This window comes from Mus caroli, chromosome 9 (genome assembly GCF_900094665.2).
Source record: "Mus caroli chromosome 9, CAROLI_EIJ_v1.1, whole genome shotgun sequence".
Lineage (NCBI taxonomy): Eukaryota > Metazoa > Chordata > Mammalia > Rodentia > Muridae > Mus > Mus caroli.
The window spans coordinates 86,033,277-86,049,886 of NC_034578.1; the positions used below are offsets into that span (position 1 = coordinate 86,033,277).

A 16,610-nucleotide genomic window follows, 5' to 3' on the forward strand; every position below is an offset into this window, starting at 1 on the left:
AGCAGAGACTCAGAATCAGGGATGTCTTTGGGGAATCCGGGTTCTGTACAGGATATAAATGTAGATGGTACTGGTACTCTTCTGTGGGAGTAGAGAAGTTTACAAAAGACTCTAGAGAAGCCCTACCCTACCCCACTCTCATCTGAGGGTACAGCACACACAACCAAGATCTGTCTGGGTTGATGTGAGGCCTTGCCGCAACCTCAGACTGCTCTGAGCCCATGAGCAGTCTCTGCCGTCATCCAGCTTCACTCCTAGTGAGGGTCACTAGGAACAAGTCTAGCCTGATCACTGCAGTTGCTGAGGAATGATGGCAGCCCAGCTAAAGGGACTCTGGGCTGCAAGCATGAACTGAAAGGAAAACAGAACCTCTGTCTTTTTCTGTCTGGTACTAGCTTATAACCTTGGAGCAAGGGCTAACTTGGGTTGAAGAGGAACTGGCAAGTGTTGAACCGGCTGGGTTGTACTGAACACTGGATACGGTACAGGCGGCCAGACACCTGCANAGATATGGCCACTCTTTACCTGGGTGTTCATCAGCCTCACGGTGGGAACCTAAAACAGTGGGTGCCTAGCTGCACCCCACATCTACTTCATCCACCAGNAACTCTGGGACGTGTCTGTCTGCCCGAACTTCTCAGAGGCCCAGTATCAGTTGACCTTGCTATATTGAATCATACAAAATATAGAATTTTATAGAAGCCAAGTTGTAGTGGCTATAAAAAGAANATGGATGAAAAAGGATTCTTGTTTGTTAATGATTCACTACAACCCTCTACTTCGCCTCGGCTTTGTTTAGTTTGGTTTCCCTTTTTACTTTTTCAGTGGCGTTGAACCAGTTTTCAGATATGAGCTTTGCTGAAATAAAACACAAATTCCTTTGGTCAGAGCCTCAGGTTAGTGTACTTCTTTGTAAATAAATCTGGGTCTTTTCACTCAAACCTGTGAAGTAAACATTAAGCCTTGTTTCCAGCTAGATTCAGCCCTATCCCCAGCCATGCCTATGGGTCCTTTGGGGGAGCAGAAGTATCCATCTCTTAGCAGCCCCTCAGTCCTGGCCTCTGGCCTTAACAACATAAACCCATAATCTAGAAGGAACAGATAAAANACAGGTGCCCACTTAAAAGTGAACTTCAGACAGACTTTTTTTTTTAATATCCCGACTGCAGTTTCCTCTCTGTCCTCTCCTCCCATCCCCCCTGTCCCCAAACCCCAATCCACTCTGTTTCTCTTCAGAAAAGGGCAGGTCTCCCATGAATATCAACCAGCCATGGCATATCAAGTTGCAGCAAGACTATGACCTGGATCTTGCTATGTAACTAAGGCTAACCTTGAACCCCCAATCCTCCTGCATCCACTTCAAAAGTGCTCGGTGGATGACACCACACTCAAATTTTCATTTCTCATTCCCTTTGGTATGTGTGTATATGCATGTGTACTTGAATGTGTGTGGTGTATGCATGTGCTTGGTTGATGCACATGTGTATGGCATATGTGTGTGTTGTGTGAGTATATGTGGTACATGCATGTGTGTGATAGATACACCCATGTGGGGGATGCCTGTGTGGATGTGTGTGTGAGTGCACTGGCCCACACACCGATAGGTGCACATGGGAGGCCACAGTTAGCATGCTTCAGTGCTCTCCACCTTATTTTTTTTTTTAAGATTTATTTTTTATGTATTTAGGAGTACATGTATATGTGTCTGTTCATATATGTTTGTGCCATATGTATGTGGGTGCCCATGGAGGCCAGAAGATGAAGGTATTNGAGCCCCAGAAGTTGAAGTTATAGTTGTTAGCTACCTAATGAGGGTGGGAAGCAAACCCAGATCGTCTGGAAGAACAGCCAGTGCCCTCGGCTGCTGATCGCTGAGCCATCTCTCCAGTCCCTTCACCACTTTTTTCTTCACACAAGGTCTCAAGCAGCCCTGGCTGACCTCAAACCCTATGTAAACTAGGCTGGCCTTAGACCCATCTACCTCTGCCTCCTGAGTGCTAGGATTAAAGGTGTGTGCCACAACCACCCAACTTCCACCCCAACCTGGAGCCCACCTGTTCAGCTAGATCCAAGTCCCCAGGATCTGCCTGTCTCCTGCCCCACCCCCAACACTAGGGTCACAAAGTCACAGAGCTGTGGGGACCCAGGTCCTCATCTGGGGACAACAAACACTTTGCCCACTGAACTGCCTACCCCAGACCTTTCATTCCTTTTCAATGATTACATTTCCCTTGAGAAGTACGTATTTGGTTGTTTCAGAATTGCTCAGCCACCAAAAGTAACTACCTCCGAGGTACAGGCCCCTACCCTTCCTCCATGGACTGGAGGAAGAAAGGAAATGTTGTTTCGCCAGTGAAAAATCAGGTACGCACGGCAGTCCCCACATTTTCCCTCCAAAAGAGCCATGCTGTCAAACTTCGTACTAGGATGGAGAACGCAGATGCTCACAGCGCCTCTGCAAGCATCCCCTGATGCTGCCTCATCCTTCATCTCTCTAGTTCTCTNCTCTGCAAGGCTTGGGTTGTCACTGCTTTGTGGTTCCCACACTGGTGGGTGGAGCCATGTCCTGAGGGCACATTCATTGACTCCCTCTACTCTGTGTGTTCTCTCTAGGGGGCCTGTGGCAGTTGCTGGACTTTCTCTACCACGGGGGCCCTAGAGTCGGCTGTGGCTATTGCCAGTGGGAAAATGCTGTCTTTGGTAAGAAGTCAGCCTTATGCCATCCCTTACAGAACAGACCACCTCTCAGCACTAGGCCTGGGCCTTCAGGCTCCTTCATGGTGTCAGCTAAGAGTTTGATTTCCATTGGATCTCATGGTCCCAACCTTGATGGCATTTAGCCTGAGAAGCTCGGCTAATGTCTTCCCAAAAAGAATGAGAGTGAGGAAAGGCCCCAAGGGCTTCTTCCTGAGTCAATGTGGGTGTCTACATTCCTCAGTTTTTCAGCCTGGTACTTTACCAATAAGAGCTCTGGACAGCACTGCCTAGGAGATACCCATTCTAGAAACTGGGCCCTTTCCCATGCGTTATCTTCATGCAGGGGAAAGCTAGGGCCTGTTTACCCACTAACCCCCAAGGGAAGGGTCTCACAGTATAGGGAAGAGAGAAGTCAGGAGTGACGGGGCAGTGGCTCTGGACCTGACCCCTCTCCCTCTAGCACAGTTCCTTGAGATGCCCAGTACATACTGTGTAACCTCTACAAGAGGTGCTCATTAGGGAGGAGGACCTATTTGTGCCCTCGCACCTGCTTGGCAGCCAGGTCATTTTGAGCGCACACACCCCTCCCACCTCCAGCAAGTACCAGCTGCAGGGCAGACACTCTGGGATATTCAGAGATCATACAGGATCGTCACCACACAACACTAATTAGGCCACAAATGTAAATGGGCTAGTGAATGCTGATGCTTCACAGCAGCACTTCAAGGGCCTCCCAGCCATCTCCTCACAGGCTCTGTGCTTCCTCCTCTAGGCTGAGCAGCAGCTGGTGGATTGTGCCCAGGCCTTCAACAATCATGGCTGCAAAGGGTATGTTCGGGAGTGGGAGTGCTCCCCACTTCTCATCTCCCTCATTTGCTGCTGTCTGATTTAGTAGTAGCTAGAGTCATGAAATCCCATTCACCCCCATGGGTAGAGAATCGAAGGATCTCACAGCTGAAGGTTTAGGGCTAAGAGTCCAGTCTCCTTCCAAGATGTCACCCGGCTCCATGATTAGCATGATCAGCCTCACCAGTCACCAAAGCTTCAGGACAAGTGGCCAAAAGAATCAATAGAGGAAGAAACACACTACTGTCCAAACTCCAGATTCACATANGGATGGGTCCTTAGACACATTCCCTGAAGCACAGATGCCCCAGGCTCGAGAGCTCTGAGAGTTTTGGAAATGTGTCCATGNGTAAAGCTGTACTGTGCCAGCTTCCTGGTCATCCTCTTAGTAAGTTACTAGGAAGTAGCTCCCATTTTCACAGTGACACTTACCCACCTCTCTTTGTCCATGTGAGTTTGGGTGGTTAGACAGGTTTCTGGGCGTATAATATGCAGAAAGTATCCCCTAGGGTCCTCGAGGGCATAGTCTCATCCTTGACTTCCCAGCTTGTGCCTTCACCGCTCCTCAGAGGACATCTCATGTGCCATCTCCTCTGACAGCAGTGACTAGCACGGTCTCTTGCAGAAAGCCATGTCCTAGCCCGAGTCCAGGGATCCATCCAGAGCTGATGCTACAGACTGCCGGTTACTCACTTTCCCCTCGCTTTTTATCTTTCTTCTGTCCATCTTCAACCTGCCTGTGCATGACAAGAGGCTGACTCCTGGCCACGCNGGAGTCCTATCATCTTTTGAAGTCTGTTTGCTTCAGTTCCTGAATACTGCCATTTTCTTTTCAAGTTCCAGTTCCCACCATAAGGCCCCTTTGGGCCTAGGTACAGGTGACCCAAGAGACAGTAGAGCCCACAGAGATAACATTCCTAGGAGTTGTAGAAGCCACTCACGAGCATGTCATAGGTCAGGTGTCAACATGGGCTATAGGGAGAAGAGCAAAGGCATCACAAAACCGCATCTGCTGAGTGATTTATTGGTTGGTCGGTTAGTTCGTTGGTTGTTGATAGGAGGTAGTAAGATAGGGAAGACTGACCTTTAGAATTTTTAAAGTCTGAATTCAGACTGTGGCCCAGGCATGGTAGTANCTACCACCTGGGGCTGACATGAAGGGTCAGGCAGGCTGTCTGTGGAACACCAGCCATGAGGAAGCCTGGAACGGAAGCCATTGTGGTGATGGTGATTCCTTCTGCCTCCCAAGGGGCTGCCTGCTTCTCCTGACAGGGGCCTCTGTCCCAGAGGGGCCCTTGTGTCTCACTCAGACTCCAGTGGCTGAGACCAGGGATACATGGCTGATCTCTCAGAAACCTCTGCCACTAGGATGTGCCCTACCAAAATCCCAGTGATCTGGGCAAGGGCAAAAATCACCAAGCCTCAGCCCCGATGCCCAGTCCTGTCTATGAGGCAAGACCTGGAAGAGCTTATGAGTGTGTCCTTCTTTCAGAGGTCTCCCCAGCCAGGCCTTCGAGTACATCCTATACAACAAGGGCATCATGGAAGAAGACAGCTACCCTTACATAGGCAAGGTAAGGCCTCGGTTGTGTCTNCTCTCTGTTTCACCCTTATCCTCCTCCATCCTGCTGCCATTCAAATTGGGAGCCTTTGTGGTACTCTGCTCTTACCAGGGAACTCTTGTCAATCCTGCTCCTGTAGCTATCAACTCTCTTTCATGAATGCCCTTCTTCAGGACCCTCCCCCCTCAACTCATATTGGCTTATTCCTTTGTGGTTCCACTGGTCCACTCTGTGTCCACCTCCATCCAGAATTTGACCTCCTCATCAGGAAACGCCTATCTGTCCTCACCCTGGGCCTCTCTGACCAGCTCGACCTACATACCTACCTTGGTCACAGGCCAAGTCTTTCCCACTATTATGCCTATCAATTACCAGCTCCCACAAACCACATCCCTTTCCCCCAGTTTCTGTCTGATGACCTAATCTCTGCCTGCCTCTGNTGAGCACTGCTCCCTGNACTGTTCCTCCAATCCTGCTACATAAGGTCCAACTCAACTTCTCTTTCTTGATTTCCTNGGGCTGCTAGGTCAGATCCTTCCTTGGGCTCTGACTAAGTCTCTCCGGCTCCTTTAAAGACCAGGATACTTCTAAGTCCCTCTGGAGTGCCACTGTCCCTATGGTGCATGCAGGCTGTTTAGAAAAGGCTTTCAATGTTCATGGGGAGAATGTGACCTCAGCTGAAGACTAAACATCTCTCTTCTTTTTTGTTTTTAATTAATTAATTTCTTTTTACACTCCATAGTTTATTCTCCCCACCGACCACCCTGTGACTGTTCCACATCCCATACCTCCTCCCCACCCCCCACCCCACCTGACCTCTAAACTCCCTGGGGCCTCCAGTCTCTTAAGGATTAGATGCATCATCTCTGAATAAATTCATTTCCGGCAGGAAATCCTCTACTGTATGTGTGTTGGGGGCCTCATATCAGATGGTGTATGCTGCCTGTTCAGTGGTCCTGTGTTTGAGAAATCTTGGGGGTCCAGATTAATTGGGACTGCTGGTCCTCCTACAGGGTTGCCCTCCTCCTCAGCTTCTTTCAGCCTTCCCTAATTCAGCAACAGGAGTTGGCTGCTTCTGTCCATTGGTTGGATGCAAATATCTGCATCTGACTCTTTTAGCTGCTTGTTGGATCTTCCAGAGTGTGGTCATGCTGGGTTCCTTTTTCTGANCACTCCTTAGCCTTAGTAATAGTGTCAGGCCTTGGGACCTCCCCTTGANCTGGATCCCACGTTGGAAGGTTAANCATCTCTAATCTGTATTCTCTTCCCTATTTCACCCNGAACAGGATAGTCCGTGCAGATTCAACCCCCAAAAAGCTGTTGCGTTCGTCAAGAATGTTGTCAACATCACACTCGTGAGTACTGCGTCCAGCTCTAGCTAGGGAGGGTGTTCTGCTATGGAGGCCAGAAGAGCAGAAGCTTGTCCCAGATGGAGGAATCTGGGTTACTGCTGACGCCTGCTCACCATATAAAGGCTATGTGNTGAAAGACAGGAAGGAATCATGGGGTGACAGGGGATGCGCTGGGTTCTGGGTTACAGGTCTATGGGGGACTTTGTGCCTGTGGGTCTGTTTTCTTGTCTAAAATGCAAGTGATAATCCCCACCATCCCTCTAGCATAGTAGTTCTCAACCTTCCTAATGCTGCCACCTTTTTTTAACACGGTTCCTCCCNTCGTGGTGACCTCCAACCTTAAAGTTAGTCATTGCTACTTCAGAACTGTAATTTTGCTACTGGTATGAATCAAAATGTAAATATCTGATATGCGACCCCTGTGAACTGATCAGTCGTTCAACAGCACCCCGTAAAGGGGTGGANACCCACAGGTTGAGAACCACTGNACTCGTGGCTGGCCCAGGCAAGTCTGCACGTGGGGAGGTGAGGGGCATGCACTTGTCAGTCAAGCCAGACTAAGATCTGCTGCAGCCCCAGCCTTCCTCAAGTCTGAAAGGCACAGTATTGTCCCCACCCCTGTCACCTGCCTGTGGCTTAGGTAGGGGCTGTGTGTACCCTGTGTTGCTGGTCTCCCTTTCAGCACCCAGGCTGAGGGAAAGAGAGTAACCCATCATTCCTCTAATAAGGTCGCCACACCTCACCTGGAGTTTTCCTGTAAGATAGTAACAGATGCCTGCTCACACCAGCTAGGGTACCAACAATAGACCAAAATAATCACAGTGCACCCAAGTCTAGCTTTGGTGAGCCTGTGAATTTGTTGGGCTTACTTACAGGAATGTGAGCAACCTCAAATCGGCTGTGTCGTCAAAATGTCCCATCTTAGAGATGATAACAACTCCATATAGCTGCATAGATAGCACATGCTACCCACTATGTACACTAGAACCTGCAGAGACCACATGAAGCTGGGACAGAGTTTATATAGCCTTGACAGAGACTCCCGAGGGGAGATATCTGCAACCACGGGGGAGAGTCTCATGAGCCTCCCTTCCCCCTCCTATGAGGGAACACCAGCAAGTCAAATCTTACTGAGTCTGATCAGGCTCACTCTAAGATGGTAATGTCTGTTATACTTGAAGGGCAGCATTCCTGAGCACGCAGTCACACCCTGCTTTTCCAAGAGAACGTGTGAGCATGCATGAGTGGCCTCNTNAGTCTGGGAGGCATGGGCTCAGTCAGGGAGGAGTGTGTATGATGTGAGAAACCTCCATGATGTGTGCAGCTGTGATGTGCAGGTAAGGGGGCGCGTGGCACAAACATGTACTTTCTGTAATGACAGCAGCTGCCATCCAAAGGAAGGGCATGCCAAGCTCCCCATAGCAATAACAGTTTGGAATGATTAGGGCAGTATAAAGCCACCCGATAGGCCTCATCTCCAAATAACCTACGACAGGAATGTGGTTATTACCTCCATTTGACAACTAAGTCTCAGAGGAGCTTAAAAAATGTGCCCAGGAGCTGGGAGGTGGCGCTGGGTTTGAGCAGAGGAATGTCACTCCAGATCTGGCGTTAGCCACCTCAGCAATACAGCTCACTTCCTGCAATAGAGATATTATCGTCTCCTGGAAAGAAACTTTTTTTTTAACACACCCACCACAACTGGCCCTCTGAGCCACTGGACTCCACCAGAAAGTGAAAAAAAGCACCCAAAAGTTACCTTTTGTCTGGTTCCCAGGAAGACATGTCAGGAACACAAGCAGAGCCCCAGAGAGCAGGCCAGAACTCTCAGACAGGACAAGGGAGAGCATTGAAACAGTGCCAGCCACCGAGGTTCTTGCCCTAACGCGGCAGGCCTCTGTGATCTCCTGTGTTCCCAAGAAGTCTAGCCGTACTTGGAAGGAACCCATTGCCTGAGCAAGGACACACTGAGTTCTGCACTCTGTTTCCTCCTGTGCTTTGCTTCCCTTCTCTGAGCTCTGGCCTCAATTCACTGAATCTCCTGCATCATTTCCACTCCTAAGCATCTCATTACTGTGGCTCCCTCTCAGTTTTTTCCCAACTGGGTTGCTGTAAAACACAGAGTAGGGGAACCACCTTTACCCTGGAGGGAGACTTTGGAGGTCTACCAAGTGCTTCTGGCTGCTGCTGACCCCCTGCCTCCAAAAAGTTCCCATGACTCCCTTCTTGCTTTCCCCCACCAACGTGGCAGGTCCTGCTCAGAAGGCTCAAGGCCTTGACTGGTCTTGTTTCCACCCCGGTATAGTTATTACCTATCCTTGGATCTGTAAGATCTCTGTTCCACCTGTGAGGTTCCCTAGATTGTCTTCCTAGATGTGGAGCTGAAGCGAGAGCGTCACACTCATCTCTGCATCTTTCGTAGGATGGCCTCAGAGGTCAGTTGTGACTGAGAGAATGAACGGCTGAACTGTGTGTGAGGTTGTCAGGGAGACAAATGAGAGATTTCCAGATGCTCAGAAAGGGAGGGCAAAGGCCAAAGCCAAAGGGAGCTAGTTTGGTTTGGGAGGAAGAACTATAAGCCAGATTAAAATCTAAATGAGGTGTAGCTTAGTCATAGAACACTTGTTTAGCATGCATGAGATTTAACCTTAGGTTTGATCCACCACCACCACCACCACAACAACAACAACAAAGACACGGCATAGAGACATACATAAGTGTAGAACACTCGCCTAACATGCTCTGTCCCCATCAGTCTGCTTAGTTTTACTTTTTGTTTTGTTTTGAGACAGTCTGTTATATAGCTCTGGGTGTTCTAAAACCCAATATGTAGACCAAAATGGTCTTGAACTCAGAGGTCCACTTGCTTCTGCCTCCCAGGTGCTAAGACTAAAGTTGTGTGCCATCATGCCCTGTTTTAAAAGGTTTCTAAAAGATAAAATTCATCCAAGCCAGGCATGGTAGTACAAGCCTGTAATCTCAGCACTTGAGAGATGAAGGCAGGAAGACCATCCAAGATCATTCTCAGCTTCAGGGCCACAAGTATGACCCTCAGCTTGAGGTAACAAGTTTGAGCCCAGCCTGGACCACATACGACCCTATCTCAAAAAATAACAAAATTCAATCCAAAGGGTGCTTGCTGGCACCCTGCATAAGAAGGTGGAGTCTGCATTACTGCTCAATGNCAGGGGCTGTTGTCCCTCAAGGTCTCCTGCACAGCTCTGGAACTCCAGCCCCTACCTTCAGACAACAGGCCATAAACATGGAGGGGAGGTGGGAGATGCCCTGCATGTCTGTCAGCCCTTCTGTCTGTCCACAGAATGATGAGGCTGCAATGGTTGAGGCTGTGGCTCTATACAACCCTGTGAGCTTCGCCTTTGAGGTGACTGAAGATTTTATGATGTATAAAAGTGGCGTCTACTCCAGGTAAGCCAAGGGGGGAGTCAGAGGGAGACTAGAGAAGACTAGATGGACCTCCTCAAACCCAGCGCATGATTTCTGCATCAACCTAGATTCCTAATTAGATACTTGTGAGACTTAGTGTACCTCTCTTTGTCTCCTTCAGCTCTGAGTGTCAGGGACCAAGTCTCTAACCCAGCAAAGAAAAGAGAGGTAGTGAAGGATGCCACAGGCCCAGCCACAATGGCTAAGTCATGACTAAGGCCAAAATCCATGCCCAGAGCTCTGTGGTCATCTACAGAAGTGCTACATCCAGCCAAATATTTGAAGATGGGTTTGGAGATGTACCTCATTTGGTGAGGACTTGCCTAGCAGGCAGCACAGCCTGGAGTGGGTCCCTAGCAACACATAAATGGGGTGTGATGGTACATACCTAAAATTCAAGCACTGAGGAGGAAGAAGCAGGAGAATCAGACTCTCAGGTCATCCTTCGCTACATAGAGAGCTAAGGCTAGTCTTGTCAGCATGAGACCCTGTCTCACACACACACACACACAAGGATCAAAAATGGGAAAGGAAAAATAGCTGTTTTCAGACATCAGAATTCTATGCTAGAGAGTTCACTATCTGGTTCTTCAGGAAGACCATAGAGAGAGAGACCTTATCACCCAGAGCCTCATGGGTAGTAGGCAGTCGCTCTATTGATGAGCTGCATCATGTCCCCTCCCCCCATGGCATGTCTAGTATGGGATTTCTACACTCCCTAGGCTGCCCATTGGGCTGTAGGAATACATTCAGCAAAGAGTCTATATAATTACTCCCCCTGCTCTCTAGGCTCCTTCGTGTTCTCTGTTTTCTAGCTACCCCTAGAATGTCCATGTTCTTCTGGGCTTTGCCCTCAGCCCTCTATACAACCATAAATCCACTGCCAACTATTTGATAGNAACATCCATGGCCCACCAAGTCCCTTCCAAGTATTAGACCCATGCTTAGATCTGAGTGTTATTAGACCCTGCCAATTTGGCCTGGGTGGCCATGGAGACCTCCAACCCTGCGTTTGCCTGACCCAGGGCTCCTTGAAGGCATCTATGTCTGTTAGCAGACCCACATCCCTGATGCTGAGCGAGAGGCCAGAGCCACAACATGCTGCCCACTCTCCTCTCCTCCCTATTCCATACCATCNCCATCTTCTTTAGATGCTTCCTCACTGGCTTGTTCCTAACATCTGTCTCTCCTACAATAGACATCCAGGCCTCTCCTCCATTTGGACCCAGAATCCTTCTGAAGTGCTTTTCTGGCTATGAAAATTTCTGTGTAAGGATATATATATATATATATATATATATATATATATATATATACATGTCTGTCCAAGTGTACATGTATATGCATGTGAAGGCCAGAAGTCAGCATAACTATGTTGGTGCACATGCACTTGTGTGTGTGTGTAGTGTATGTATGTGGAGGTCAGAAGTCAATCTAACNTGTTTTCCCTGATGACTTTCTTAGTTTTTAAGACAGGGTCTCTCANTAGCCCTGGTTAGTGCTCAATGGTTTAGCTGGTCTGGCAGGTAAATGTGCTCCAGGAATTTGTCGGTCACCACGTCCCCAGCACTGGGACCCCAAAAGTAAGCTGGCTGTTACATGTTCCCACGTATGCTGGGAATCTGAACTCAGATGCTCAAGACTCCTGTGGCATACACCTTTCCTTCCTGAGCCATCTCCCTAGCCCTATGATGCCTTGGGTATAANTAGCCAAGGCCTCCCTCCCCATTACCCAGGGTCCTTGGTGATTTTGCTCCCCTCTTCCTCTGCACACATCTGTCAACAAACCTCCCTTCTTGTCTCTCCTACAAAGCTCATTCTGCCCCTACTCCCTCACGTGAGCCATGAGGAAGGGCTTATAGTTTCATATATAACCCCTGCTCCTCAAGGAGTCTTCACTTCCCACCCACTGGTTTAGGTCCCGCTCCTTGNGGCCCCTATCCCCTACTTAACTGGCACATCCCGCAGTCCATTACAGAGCAGCTTCCTCTGCCAACTGCCAACTGCCCCCTACCAAACAAAGCTTTCTAAGAGCAGAGAGGGTCCTACTGTCCGTCGTTCAGCACCTTGCCCTGTATGTGACACATTCTGGTGACAGAAAGTCCACTTAATTTCTATATGCCCTAGGGAATTAATTTCCTTTCCTTTCCTTTTTCCTTTTTCCTTTNTTTCCTTTCCTTTCCTTTCCTTTCCTTTCCTTTCCTTTCCTTTCCTTTCCTTTCCTTTCCTTTCCTTTCCTTTCCTTTCTCCCCTCCCCTTCCCTCCCCTCCCCTCCCCTGCCCTCCCCTTTCCTTTTTTCTTTTCTGAGACAGGGTTTCTCTCTGTAGCCCAGGCTGGTCTCAAACTCACAGAGTTTGCCTGCCTGCCTCTGTCTCCAGAGTACTAGGGTTAAAGACTTATGTCCCCACACCCTTTCTTTCCATGCCCATTAAATCAACCCGTGGCCACTGCAGTTTGTCTTCTTGAAGTCCCAGAGTTTTACAGAGGCTAAAGGGCAAGCCCTAAGTACAAGGTCGTTTTTCGAAGGAACACAGAAGCAGCAGAGCAGTGGCTGAACTCCAGTCGGGCACTGCGGCTTATAGAAGTGCAGCAGGGACTCCTCCCCTTGCCGGGAAAAAGAAGTGTTCACATGGAGTGGGATCGGGTGGAGACTACTGAAGCGAAAGGGCTGAGAACTGATGAGATTTGTTGGCGCCATCATGGCTGAGCCGTAGCTAATTGAGACCCAACACACCAGCCTGCCTCCAGTGGGAATCATCTCTACAGCACTAAAGAGCCCTTGTTTGTGACAGTCCTTGCCTTTATCCGCCCTATACTCCAAGCCTTTATAAATTTCACTTTCTTTTCCAGCAAATCCTGTCATAAAACTCCAGATAAAGTAAACCATGCAGTCCTGGCTGTTGGCTATGGAGAACAGAATGGATTACTCTACTGGATTGTGAAAAACTCTTGGGGCTCCCAGTGGGGGGAGAATGGGTAAGCCCATGTTGCTGATGTCTGGGGCGTCCGATGGTAGGAGGCATCACTACTTCAAAGTTAAAGAGTCTATGGGAGTTGGACAGCAAGCNCTACCAGGCCAGGGAAAGGGGACCATGAGAATGGAACCTTCACATGCCAAGGTCCTGTTAGCAAGACCCTCCCCATCATAGGATCCCAGGTCCCAACAAGTCTGAAAAGGACAGGGCACTAATCAGCATAATGAGGTCTGTAACTGAAGGTTACAGGCAGACTTCAACATCTTACTGGGACAAAACCAACCTCTGGAAGGGCCTGAGAAATGAAATCAGTGAATTCGTTACAGGGAGTGACAGCCCCCACCCCCACCCCCTTTGAATCAGGNTGAAGAGACAGACAGACACACACACACACAACTGAGAAGGAGAGTTTTTGTTTTTAGGAAGCCATACTGACTGTTAGATAGCTATATGAGGACCCAGACAGCAGCAAGAANGGAACCTCCATCAATTCTGGGGAGAAGTAGGCTATGCAAGGAGAAAAAGGAAGAATTTAGTTACAAAGCGTGGCCAGTCATTTCCTGCTGATAAAATAGCTGTTCTGTGAAGAAATACAGAGGGCCTAATCTCTCAAGTTTTGGTTTGCACCAGAACATTCCAGAAAGTTCTGAGGTGAAGACGCTACTAATCAGTCCTCAATCCCTTCTCTCTGCCCAGGTACTTCCTCATTGAACGTGGGAAGAACATGTGTGGCCTGGCTGCTTGTGCCTCCTATCCCATTCCTCAGGTATAAGCCACGGCTGCACNGGCAACTGATTGGCAGACCAAGGGAGGAACTGGTCCTTCGATGAGAATGCCACCCTGGAGAAAATTGTGCGGAAGTCCACCCAGAGGCCCTCTCACTCCTGAGTCTAGACTCCTAAAGACAGGAAGGACAAACTTGAATAGCGACAAGCCCACCCACGTGATATCATCACCAGACATACGCTTGGATTGTGGTTTTTTAATGACCCAAACCCACGTGGACCTAGAATCGTCTCTCTTTCCAGTTCTCTTCATGTGCTGAGAGATGTAATGGCTACCTTTTCTATGTTGTGTATTCAATAAACACACAGTAAATACCTCCCTGGACATAGATCTCTAACTGACATTCAATTCCATCTCTCTGGACAGAGAAAGCATCGCTTGCTTGGAGTATGGGCTGGTGCCTGACAGATGGAGATCCCAGGAGGGAGAGCAGGTTTAGAGATTCTGCTGTTTCCAAACCCGGGGAGGAAGAATGGAGCAAATAGTCCAGGATGTGGCAGAACCGGGGTAGCGCCAAGATCTCATCTATCTCTGTGACTGTTGCTGTCACTGGCTCCCAGTAGGGGTGCCCCACCACTTCCTCAGCAGGCCCTCCTTTGGGTAGCCCTTATGCCCCTGTCCTCTGCACAGCATGCCCTCTTCCACAAAGCTATTCTGCAGGCCTCTCAGCTCCAGGGGCTTGTCTACAGACGGCTGTAGCCCTTGGGCCTCCTGAGAGCTAGAAACTTAATTGGAAAAAAAATGTTCATGACAAAATTTGGCAAATGTAATTGTAATCTATTAGAAAATTCTAGTAACATAAGACACTACAACTAAGTCAACACACACACACACACACACACTCACACACATCATCATCATCACCATCTAGGCAAGGCTGTTCATATGAATCATAAATTCAAGGCCTGCCTGGGTCACTTAGTAAGACCCTGTCTCAAAANTTCAAAAGGACTTGTGGGGTTTGTGAAGTGGCTCAGTGGGTAAGAGCATCTGCTGTGAACACAGGATGACTTGAGTTTAAGTCTTTAGCACCCACATAAAACCTGGGAGTGGCCACGTGTGCTTCAAACCCAGTGTTAGGGGATAGAAACAGGCGGATTCGGAAACAGCATGCTCAGACTCAAGGAGAGATGACTGTCTCAAAAAATAAGATGGTGGGCTGGAATGGTGGCTCCACAGGCTTCTCTTCCAGAGGAGCAGAACCCCCACGGGCAGGTCAGAACCCTCTGTAACTCTTCTAGCATCCTCCTCCATTGCATGTCCAAACCATCTGTAACTCCAGGTCCTGGGGATCTGCTGCCCTCTTCTGGCCTCCATGGGCATTGCATGCATATGGTACACAGGTACTCAGGCAAAACAAACACACACAAACATAATTTTCAAAAATGATATATGGTACATAAAATAAATAATAAACAATAGAGAAGATACTTAATGTGCCATGGTGGTCTCAGCACACAAGTGTACTCAACACACATGTGCACATACATGATACATATACATATGCACACACAAGANTATGTAAGTCAATATACTTGTCAAGTACTTGCCAAGACTGTGTGAGGCTCTGAGTTCAATTCCCAGTGCCAACACACACACACACACACACACACACACACACACACACACACACACACACACTGAAAAGACCTAAACATGATTAGATAAAATTTTGTCATAGTTAAAAAAATAACATGAAATAAAAGTATAATTCTAAGTGTATTAGAGACTTAAAGTGTATTAAGTCAATGGAGAGTGGTATGAGAAGAAACCCACTGAAGACAGGAAATAGCAGCAAGGTCCAAGAACACCACAACTGNTCAAAATGAACCTGCAATCTAGCTACCATGCTTGTCTATCATTCATGAGGCTGTGGGTTCAAACCCCAGCTCCATGGAAAAGCAAAACAAACGAAAATGGAAAAGAACTCAGAAAATGGCTAATTTAAAAATTAAAAAAAAATTTAAACAAAATCAGAAAAAAAAAACTATATAACAGCAAAATGGTATCTAGGAATAACTACCCAAAGTGTTATATGAAGAAAATAATTAAATTATAAAAAACTTTCCAGGTATGGTGACATAACACCGTTAGTCCCTATACTTTCACTGTGAGTTTAGGGCCAGCCTGGTTTACATAGCAAGTTCCAGGCAAGACAAGGCTACAGGGTCAGCTCCATCTCAAAAAATCAACAACAAGAAAATTATGAAACACCCCAAAAAAGTACAGAGCACAGTAAATATATTCTCAAGTGATGATTAATGTAAATTGACTTTTGCTAGAAGTAGAAATATAAGTGTAATATATTTCCAACTAAAATCTCAAAACAACAAAAAAATAGATTCAGTTTACCTGGGGAAGGAGTAAAGAGTTTTTAAATTTTATTGGTTTTTAGTCAATTTTAAAATATTTAATTTGGGGTCTGAAGAGATAGTTCAACAGTAAAGAGCACTGAATGTTCTTCCAGAGGACCCAGATTCAATTCCCAGCACCCACATGGCAGCTCATAACTTAGCTGTAACTCCTAAATCTAACATCTTTACACAAACATACATGTAGGCAAAATATCAATATACATACATTTTTTAAAAGTTTGAAAAATATATTTATTTTGGATGTGCATGCATGAGGTCAAAGGACAGTTTGTGGAAACCTTGCCTTTCACAATGAAGGGTCTACGTCTCCCACTCGGGTCACTAGGCTTGGCTGCAGCAAGGGCCCTGACCTCCTGAGCCATCTCATCAGCTGCAAGATAAAATCCATTTTATAAACAAGTATCGAGAAGAGATTATTTTTGTATTAAAAAACATATAAAATGTCACCCATTAAGAGAGTACATAAACTAAGGATAATTAACTACAAAGAATCTTTAAAAATGGGGAATGAAGACATACATCAGTAATAGAAGACAGATTTTTTTTTTTTTTTTCCTTTTTGAGATGACTAGT

At 47.4% G+C, this 16,610-nt stretch overlaps 1 protein-coding gene across 1 annotated transcript in view; it reads left to right on the forward strand.

The window, feature by feature from the left end:
• The window catches only part of Ctsh (cathepsin H), a 20,752-nt gene extending 6,760 nt beyond the window's left edge, over positions 1-13,992 (forward strand). Inside the window, exons 3-11 of the mRNA XM_029481976.1 lie at positions 770-896; positions 2,260-2,364; positions 2,614-2,700; positions 3,470-3,525; positions 5,036-5,117; positions 6,392-6,460; positions 9,777-9,883; positions 12,752-12,877; positions 13,573-13,992. Coding sequence (XP_029337836.1) covers positions 770-896; positions 2,260-2,364; positions 2,614-2,700; positions 3,470-3,525; positions 5,036-5,117; positions 6,392-6,460; positions 9,777-9,883; positions 12,752-12,877; positions 13,573-13,648 — 835 coding nt within the window. The 3' untranslated portion in view covers positions 13,649-13,992. The remainder of the gene's footprint in view (positions 1-769; positions 897-2,259; positions 2,365-2,613; positions 2,701-3,469; positions 3,526-5,035; positions 5,118-6,391; positions 6,461-9,776; positions 9,884-12,751; positions 12,878-13,572) is intronic.
• The last annotated feature ends 2,618 nt before the right edge of the window (positions 13,993-16,610 follow it).